Source organism: Nicotiana tomentosiformis, chromosome 3 (genome assembly GCF_000390325.3).
Source record: "Nicotiana tomentosiformis chromosome 3, ASM39032v3, whole genome shotgun sequence".
Taxonomy (NCBI): domain Eukaryota; kingdom Viridiplantae; phylum Streptophyta; class Magnoliopsida; order Solanales; family Solanaceae; genus Nicotiana; species Nicotiana tomentosiformis.
In genome coordinates, this window is record NC_090814.1 from 3,563,450 (window position 1) to 3,573,916 (window position 10,467).

General features: G+C 35.4%; 1 protein-coding gene across 1 annotated transcript; it reads left to right on the forward strand.

The window, feature by feature from the left end:
• The first annotated feature begins 7,719 nt into the window (after window positions 1–7,719).
• On the forward strand, window positions 7,720–10,083 carry LOC104094495 (uncharacterized). The gene is made up of 6 exons (XM_009600445.1): window positions 7,720–8,352; window positions 8,760–8,814; window positions 8,865–9,232; window positions 9,293–9,392; window positions 9,500–9,666; window positions 9,760–10,083. Exons 1-6 carry the CDS (start codon window positions 7,720–7,722, stop codon window positions 10,081–10,083), a joined length of 1,647 nt encoding a protein of 548 aa, XP_009598740.1.
• The last annotated feature ends 384 nt before the right edge of the window (window positions 10,084–10,467 follow it).

The following is a 10,467-nucleotide window of genomic DNA, read 5'->3' on the forward strand; positions in this document are numbered from 1 at the left end:
ACAACCGACCCCATGTACTGGTAAGTGTCGAGCCTAACCTCGACGAATTAGTGACGAGACTAGGACAAGACACCCACATATAACCTGAACAGTATAATCATGCTAGTGGCAACAAAAGTAAATAAAGAAACAATGCAGAAATAATGGGAAAGGAACATACCGTAGGGGAATACAATATAAAGTGTGAGAATAATGAAAAGACAGAATAAAACCGAAAATCCTTAAACGAATTGAGCAATTAAAACAGCAAGGAAAACTGCACGGCATCACCCTTCGTGCTTTTACTCTCAACCTCACCAAATAAATAAATAGAACGACACGACATCACCCTTCGTGCTTTAAACCTCTCATAATATACACGGCATCACCCTTCGTTCTTTAAACCTCTCATAATATATACGGCATCACCCTTCGTGCTTTACACTCTTCCTCACAATATAAATAATGCATGCACGGCATCACCCTTCGTGCTTTACACTCCTCCTCACCAATCACATAATCAATAACAACGGATAGATAAGAGTATCACAAAGAAACCAATATTGTACCCATAATCAATAGCACAATGTAATCTCAACCTTGAATCAATATTCGACAGTTATCAAATCTCAGTGAAACCAGATGTGAGTCACCCAACATTTCAAATAACCTGCTAAGCATGGATAATAGAATTTAAGGCTACAAAATAGACAAGAATAAAATTTTACTCGCATGCTATGACCCGACAATAATGCATAGATGCTCGTCACCTCACCTATACATCGTATTTAACAACCAAACACGTAGCAAATGAACGCATAATACCTATTCCTTCAAGCCAAAATTAGACACGACACTTACCTCGCTCCGAAAGCCACTTAATTCCCAATCACAACTTTTTCTTTGGAATTCACCTCCAAATCACTCGTATCTATTCAAAAATGACTCAATAATATCAAACATTGCTAAAGGAATCAAGTTTAATGAATAATTATAGATTTCCCAAATTTTCCTCTAAAAAGTCAAAAAATCGACTCCGGGCTCGCTTGGTCAAAATCCGAGGTTCGGACCAAAATCCATTTACCCATTCACCCCCGAGCCCGAATATGTAATTAGTTTTGGAATCCAACCTCAAATTGGGGTCTAAATCCTCAAATTTTCGGAATCCCTAGTTTCTACCCTAACCCCTTATTCTACCATGAAAACTCTAGATTTTAGGTTGATAATTCATAAAATGTAATGGGTAATTGAAAGAAAATAGTTTAGAATCACTTACCAACAATTTGGGGAAGAAATGGCTCTTGAAAAATCACCTCTCACCGTTTGATTTTGAGAAAAATAAATTTTTGGCTAAAATTCCATTTTTGGATTCTATTAAGTGCTAGGCGACAGTGTTCATCGCGTTCGCGAGAGCACTGTCGCGTTCGCGAAGGGTACTGGCTGCCAAGCCTTCGCGTTCGCGAGACCCAGCTCGCGTTCGCGATGGTTACTCCCCCTGGCTTTCGCGTTCGCGAGGCATTACTCGCGTTCGCGATAAAGGAACGACCAACCTTCCCCCAGGTATGCCTAACACTATGCGTTCGCGAGGAGCTGGTCGCGTTCGCGAAGGATAATGCCTCCATCGCTTTGCGTTCGCGAAGAAGAAAACTTCAGCTGCCCAGTTTACTCTTCGCGTTCGCGAGAGTACCTTCGCGAACGCGAAGAAGGACATGCCAGAACACCTGCTGGAGCAAAATACCAGATTTTCAAAGTCCAAAACATCTCGTGGCCTATCCGAAACTCAACCGAGCCCTCGAGGCTCCAAACCAAATATGCACACAAGTCTAAAAATATTATACAAACTTGTTCGCGCGATCAAATCGCCAAAATAACACCTAGAACTCTAAATTTAGCACCAAATCAAATGAAATTCTCAAGAATACTTTAAAGTTCATATCTTCTCAACCGGACGTCCGAATTACATCAAATCAATTCCGTTTCTCACCAAATTTCACAGACAAGTCTTAAATATCATAATGAACCTGTACCGAGCTCCGGAACCAGAATACAGACCCGGCACTAACAATCCAAACATCAACCAATTCTTAAATACAATTAATTTTCAGACTTTTAATTTTCATCAAAAATTCATAACTTGAGCTAGGGATCTCCGAATTCGATTCCGGGCATACGCCCAGGTCCCATAATTCGATACGGACCCACAGGGACCATCAAAATATGGATCCGGGCACGTTTATCAAAAATGTTGATCGAAATTAATTAAAATTAACTTTTAAGGCATAAATTCTTATTTTCATCTATTTTCAACATAAAAGCTTTCCGGAAACCTGCCCGGACTGCGCACGTAAATCGAGGAGGGTAAAAATAAGATTTTTAAGGCTTAAGAGCGGATATTCGAGTTCTAAAATATAAGATGACCTTTTGGGTCATCATGATTGGAGATGGCCTCAATGCACCTAGATTATTTCTTCGATGCTAGTATTTTTTTTTACCTCATAAGTACTAAATTTGAGTATAAGTTCTCGATCAAAGTTTATTTTATTTATCTTCCTTTTGGAATATCTAACCAAAACCAATTAGTATATTCGAGGGGCTAATTAATTAGCGAGAAGACCTTGGCTTAGATTTGATCCCTTTTTTCAAAAAAAAAAAATAAGAAAAGAAAAAAAATAAGAATTGAAACACAAGAGAGAGTAGAAGATCACTTGGGTAAGAAAACAAGTAGAAGTTCTCAAAATGGTGAGAGCTTATATTCATTATAAAAGGCAGTATTTGCGTTTTTCCCCCCTTTAATTTCTTATGTGATTTGGTACTACTGTTGAGATATATGAAAATGTTGTTACTTGGCGGTTTGTGCCTCTTATTTTTACTTTCTTCTTTTACTTTGAGCCCAGAAGCCCACTCTTGTATTTATTCATGGAATTTTTTCGTTCTTATATACTATTTGAAATCTTATTACGAAAATGTCACGATCCGAAATTTCCACCTTCGGATCGTGATGGCGCCTAACATTTCACTTACTAGGCAAGCCAACGTTAGAATAATATTAACCAATTTTTAAACAATCTTTAAATTATTAATAATCAAAGAAACAAATGCGGAAGCAAATTTTAAAATATAGTGAAATAACCCATAAAAACAACGGAGTCTAAATACCATCCCAGAATTGGTGTCACAAGTGCACGAACTTCTAGAATAAATACAAATAAAGGTCTGAATAAAATAAAGCTGTCTGAAAATAAGCATACAGGTAAAGTAAGATAGACGGAGATTTCAGAACTGCGGACGCCATGCAGTTATACCTCAAGTCTCCTCTGGTAGCTGAAATCCGAGAAAGTCTATGGTACGCCGCTAGGACCAACTCCAAAATCTGTACAAGAAGTGCAAAGTGTAGTATCAGTACAACCGTCCCCATGTCTTGGTAAGTATTGAGCCTAACCTCGATGAAGTAGTGACGAGGCTAAGGCGGTTCACTTATATTAACTTGTACGCAATATTAATAACAACAACAAATAATAGAAATAAATCAGGTAACTCATTTATAATAATTGAAGCCAACTCAGCAGTCATAATCCATTATTATTTTAACCAATTCTGTTGCAGCGTGCAACCCGCTCTCACAACATATTCACATTCAATTCTGTTGCAGCATGCAACCTGCTCTCACAATATATTCACATTCAGTTCTGTTATATATTTATTTTAATAAAGTATATATAGACTTTTTAATAAGTCTGTTGTGGCATGCAATCCGATCCCCCAATATTGATTTTTAATAAGTCTATTGCGGCGTGCAATCCGATCCCCCAATATTGACTTTTAATAAGTCTGTTGCGGCGTGCAATCCGATCCCCCAATATTGACTTTTAATAAGTCTGTTGCGGCGTGCAACCCGATCCTCCAATATGAAATTTTTAATAAGTCTGTTGCGGCATGCAACCCGATCATCCAATATGGACTTTTTAATAAGTCTGTTGTGGCGTGCAACCCGATCCTCCAATATGGACTTTTTAATAAGTCTGTTGCGGTGTGCAACCCGATCCTTCAATATATCCATTTCAATCAATTCTTATAGAAGAAATTTCCCCAATAAATGCAACAATTAATATAAAACTATAAGACAGCAAGCATACAATAATTATGATTTAATTATGAAACAAATAATGATAAATAGCAATTTTTTATGGGAATCACGGAGAAAATAGGCATTTTAATATTTGATATGCTAAATATCAAGTAGCAATTAATACACATAATTCAAATAAGATGTACCAATTAATGCAGGAATTCAAGAATTAATATTTGACAAAGAATAGGAGAGAAACAATTATTATAATAATTAATTTATGATTTAAAATAATTTATGATTTTTCAAGTAAATATGCAAATAATTAATTTGACGACGTATAGACACTCGTCACCTCGCCTATACATCATTCACATGCATTTCACATAACAAATAATTTAAGGGTTCTATTCCGTCAAGTCAAAGTTAAACACGATACTTACCTCGATTTGCAATTTTCAATCAATTATTCAACCACAACTTTTCCTTTTAAATTTGTCTCCGAAAGCTTCAAATCTATTCACAAACAATTCGATATATTCAATACTAATCATAGGAATTAATTCCATATGAATTTACAAATCTTCATGATAAAAATCCGAAATTCATTAAAATATTCGACAGTGGGATCCACGTATCAAATCCCTAAAAAACTCGTAAAATTCGGACACCCGTTCCGCTACGAGTTCAACCATACAAAATTGTCCAATTTCGATATCAAATGGACCTTCAAATCTTAACTTTTCGTTTTTGGAAAGTTTTACAAAAATTCCAATTTCTTCCGTCTAAATCCGAAATAAATGATGAATATAGACTTAGATTTATGAAATACAATAACTATATGATAAAGAACACTTACCCATTTCGAAATCGTGAAAAACTCCTTAGAAATCGCCCCTAAGCCGAGTTATAATTGAGGGTTTGTGAAAAATGGGAAAAATCTCGTTTTAGTTGTGTTTTAAGTCACAGGCGTCAGGCCTTCTTCGCGTTCGCAAAGGGCCTGTCGCGTTCGCGATGAATAGCAGCCCGTGGTTTTCGCGTTCGCGAGTCCTCCTTCGCGTTCGCGAAGGCTTTTTCCCCCTGGCCTTCGCGTTCGCGTGCCAGTGCTCGCGTTCGCATAGAAGGACAACTGACCCCTCCCCCAGGCCTCTAAAGCTTCGCGTTCGCGTTGAGCTGGTCGCGTGCGCGAAGGGTAAAGTCCCCATAGATTCGCGTTCGTGACCCAATCTTCGCGTTCGCGAAGAAGGATAATTCAGCCAGCCCATTTTGCTCTTCGCGTTCGCGAGAGTACATTCGCGAACGCGATGAAGGAAATACCAGAAGCCTGCAGTTGTAGCTAAACCAGATTTTCTAAGTTCAAAATCATCCTGTATCCTATCCGAAACTCACCCGAGCCCTCGGGGCTCCAAACCAAACATGCACACAAGTCTTAAAACATCATACGAACTTGCTCACGTGATCAAATTGCTAAAATAACACCTAGAACTACGAATCGGACACCAATTCAAAGGAAATTTTTAAGAAAATTTTAAATCTTATATTTTTACAACCGGACGTTCGAATCACGTCAAATCAACTCTGATTCTCACCAAATTTGGAAGACAAGTCATAAATATTATGGTGGACCTATACTGGTCTCCGGAACCAAAATACGGACCCGAGGTCAATAAATTCAACTTCAGTAATTTCTTAAAAATCATTAAGCTTTCAAGCTTTTAATTTTTCATCAAAATTTCATATCTCGGGTTAGGGACCTCAGAATTTGATTCCGGGTATACGTCCATGTCCCAAATCATGATACGGACCTACCAGAATTGTCAAAATACTGATCCGGATCCGTTTGCTCAAAATGTTGACCAAAGTCAACTCACTTGAGTTTTAAAGCTCTATTTCATATTTTAATCCATTTTTCACATAAAAACTTTCCGGAAAATTATACGGACTGCGCACGCAAGTCGAGGAATTATACATGGTACTTTTTGAGGTCTTAGAACACATAATTACTTATTAAATTTAAAGATGACATTTTGGGTCATCACTGAAATATGTCCAAGTTTTTGTATTTACCCGACCTAAATACGTTTTAGCTACAAAATATATACAATCCACCTTAAAAGGCTCTCAATCCATTATTAGTGCCTTCAATCAAGGGATTTAGTTATACTCTTTTTTCTTTTTTCTTTCCTCTCTCCCCTCTTCTCTCAAGATTCTGTTTGCTATACCCTTGATATCTAAGGTCTTTTCTTCTCTTTGAATTTTCGATTTAAATTACTTCCTCTGAGTTTTTCTTACGTTTTCTTCGTGCTTGACTATATCCATTGGATTATCAGCAGAGCTCTTCCACGTGGCAATTCAGCTTCATCTGCTGGGGCAATGATATGAGAAATTTTTTGTATGCCGCCAAATATCTTGGGGAAGGTACAATTCTCAGTAGAAAATAGTTCTCGAAGCAAATAAGGTTCAAGTAATATTAACTACAGTAAAGGTTCTAGAAATTGAAATGAATCGATCTAGAAACTAGGCAGCAAAAGGACATACTTAAAAAGATAATGCATGACATTTTAAGTTCTATAGCTGACTAGAGCAAGTACGGGTTCCATTAGCTACAGCTATCTAAAAGGCATAGAGGCAGCTACCAGTTCTTCAAATGTCTTGGTTCAAATGGTGTGTGCTTAAATACAACTACAATATCATACAACTTAAATATAATTTTTATACAAATTTTATACAATATGTCTTTTGTATATTTTGTATTTGATTTATACATAGTAATTATATATTATACAACTTATTTACAACTTATCTACAACTTTCATATATTATTTCTACCCGTTTAAATACAACTACAATATCATACAACTTAAATACAATTTTTATATTAAAAAGAAGATGCTATATTGCTATTTGGTCCAGTTTGATCAAGTAGGATGTTGTATTCAATTTAGTCGGTGTAGTATATAAGTTAGTTTTATAAAAGGTAGTATTTGCATTTTCCCACCTTTTAATTTCTTATGTGATTTGGTACTACTGTTGAGATATATGAAAATTATAAAAGGTAGTATTTGCATTTTCCCACCTTTTAATTTCTTATGTGATTTGGTACTACTGTTGAGATATATGAAAATGTTGTTACTTAGCGGTTTGGGCCTCTTATTTTTAGTTTCTTCTTTGAGAAATTTTCAGAAACCACTATTGTTTAGCGGTCATTAGCTTGCTATAGCTACCATTTACTCAATTACTTCCTATAGCTATGTTTTAACTTGTTATAGAGTGTATTCGATATATTTAATCTAATGTATTCATGAATACAATAGAAAAGTAGGCGAAAAAAAGGAGTTACAGCTAACGCATAGACTGTATTCATATGTATTAGCGAATACAATAACGTAAATTAGCGTAAAAAAGGCCCCTTAAGCTGTTTAAAAACGGTAAGTGAATCAATTAATGCGATAGACTCCTAATATAACTCAACAAACTCAATTATAACACGCAAAACTTGTATTCTAGTTTTAGAAAAGATTTGCAGTCGAAAAGCGCCACAAAACAAAGCAATCTCCAGATATTGAATCCTTCCTTTTTTTTTTGTGGTAAATTTCGTGGAATTTCTGGCACGCGTATATTGTTCGAAATTCATACAAGTATATACAGAAATAGACTGCAATTCGATTTTACAGATGGCAAGTTTAACAGTGCTACTTCGTCATTCTGGCAAGTGGAACAGTGAGAATAACTATGTCGATTATTCGATTGAGGGGATACTGATAAAGGAGTATGCGACGTACAATGATTTGGTTGCATCAATTTCGAAGCAACTTACCATAGATTTGAGCTCACAGTCAATTAAAATTGAATACAAAGTTGAAGAAAATTGCACGCTAATTGAAATACACAATGACATGGGTTACAGGGTGTATGTAGAGTTGAAAAAAGAGAACAGAGAATTCGGGATATATCATTTGTGTATAACAACAATGGACAAAGAAGTTGTAGCTGAAGATAGTTTAATTCAAGGCGACCTAATGCGAATTGACGAAACAGATGGGGTGAGTAAATTTGATACAACTGATATACTTGCTCTTGAATCAGTCAATTCAGGTGAACCAATTGATGTGTTCGAATTAGAAAGGGATTTGATCATTTCAAAAACTAACCAAAGAGAGGTCATGGCTGGACAAGTATATAAGGATAAGGCCACATTGAAAGCGGTGATGGAGCATTATGCAATTGCTGAAAGATTTCAATTCCGGATTGATAAGTCTAATGCTATCAGATTTGGGGGTTCTAACTTACAACATTTTGATCAACAGGTTTTATAAAATTGTATTAATATGTATTATGAATTTTTGTATAACATATTCATGGCAGAATTTTAAAAAATATAGCATGTATAATATATATATATATATTTGATAATATATGATTTCCTTTGTTACATTTTTCATGTATTAGTGTTGCTGTACCCGAGTTTGCTGAAACAATTATAGCAAGTACACTGTATTCGTATGTATATAAGTGTATTCTGTAATCATGTATACATGTGCATCAATGTATTAACATGTATATGAGTGTATTCTGTAATCATGTATACATATGTAACACTTTGTTCATATGTATTAAAAAAAAAGTTATAGTGTACTCAAGAAAGAAATATTGTATTTCACTGTATGTTTCCATATAGGCAATTTTGTTGCCAAATGAAAATGCCATGTTGTAGGTAGAGAAATCAGTTGTAGTTTCTGTTTATATTTCATATCCATACATAACTGATCGTATGTATTACATAAATGTATTTGCAGCTATACATTATTATGTATTTCAGAGGATTGTGAATGGAGATTTAAGGCTTCTAGCAATAACAAATCACAAATGTTCAATGTGAGGGAGTTCAATGATAAGCATACATGTCCGTTAAAGAATAAGGTGTATGAGCAACGTCAAGTAAGTAGTAGCCTTATTGGTGGTATGATTAGGTCCAAATTTACTAATGATAAGAGGAAATACACCCCAAAGGATATAATTGATGCTGTGAAATCAGACTTTGGTGTAGATGTTAGTTACATGTTGGCGCGGAGGGCTAAAGAAAAGGCAATGAATTTTTTGAGAGGTGAACTGGCTGATTCATACAATAAATTGCCAGGGTACTTATATACACTGTATATGACATATCCTGGTTCACATATTAGAATGGTAAAGTCACCAAAAAATGAGTTTCTGTATTTGTATTTATCATTGTATGCTTTTATGAAGGGGTTCGATCACGGTAGACCCATCGTGGTTGTGGATGGCAGCCACCTAAAATTAGCATACACAGGGACATTTGTCTCGGCTAGCATGTTGGATGGTGCAGGTGAATCTGTTAAATATATATATATGGATTATACTAAAATTTGTTAATGCTACTGCATAATACATATTGAATGATTTTTTTATATATGTATGTAATTGTATTTACAGGTCATATTATGCCGCTAGCATATGGTGTTGTTGATTCAGAGAACGATGCTGCTTGGTCGTGGTTCTTTGAGCAATTCAAGGAAGCATATGGTGAGAGGGAAAACATGTGCATCGTTTCAGATAGGAATGAGAGTATTATCAAATCTGTATCGAGAGTGTATCCTACGGTACCCCATCTTGCTTGTATATGGCATCTATGGAACAACGTATATAAGAAATTCAAAAAGAGTCATTCAAAGTTGAGCGAGATATACTTCTAGATAGAAAAAGCATACACTCAAGATGAATTTGATAGTCTAATAGAAAAGGTGGAGAAGGTAGATATTCGGGTGAAAGAATACTTGGAATTAACTGGGTACGAAAAGTGGGCTAGGTTGTATGCACTTGTTAACCGGGGATGGACCATGACGTCAAATATTGCTGAATCAATAAATATTGCACTTGTATCAGCAAGAGAATTGCCAATATATGACTTCCTAGAAGAAGTTAGGAAGATGTTTGGACGTTGGAATTGCAGCAATCGGAAAAAAACTTCACATACCTACAGAACGCTTGGGAAAAATTCCAGGAGATGCTTACTTTGAATGAGGCAATGTCTACATGTATGACTGTAAGTTTTTTTTGTTTTTGCTTTAAGTCCTTGCATCATGTATTTAGAACTGGTGTAACATGTATTTATTTCTTATACAATTTCTACTATTAACATATTGCATGCTCATTGTATTATAGCACTTGTGCATGTATTCTGTTGTATGAAATGGAATAAAACTGGCTATTATATGTATACATTAATTGTTTATACATTTGCACTTCATTGTTTGTATTCAATAGTTTTGTTTCAAATTAGATGCACTTTATAGCAGATACACTATATTTTAATGTATATCACTGTATTCCTTATTTAAATGTGTTCATCTTCAATAGTCTGTCATTCTTAATATAGTCTGTATTCGCTATATTCCATACAT

What these genes read in the sequence shown, in the direction of transcription:
- LOC104094495 (XM_009600445.1), top strand. Translation starts at nt 7,720, where the DNA reads ATGGCAAGTTTAACAGTGCTACTTCGTCATTCTGGCAAGTGGAACAGT. An exon ending in CTGGTTCACATATTAGAATG is followed by an intron (nt 9,233 to 9,292) that starts GTAAAGTCACCA and finishes GCTTTTATGAAG; the next exon opens with GGGTTCGATCACGGTAGACC. An exon ending in TATCGAGAGTGTATCCTACG is followed by an intron (nt 9,667 to 9,759) that starts GTACCCCATCTT and finishes ATATACTTCTAG; the next exon opens with ATAGAAAAAGCATACACTCA.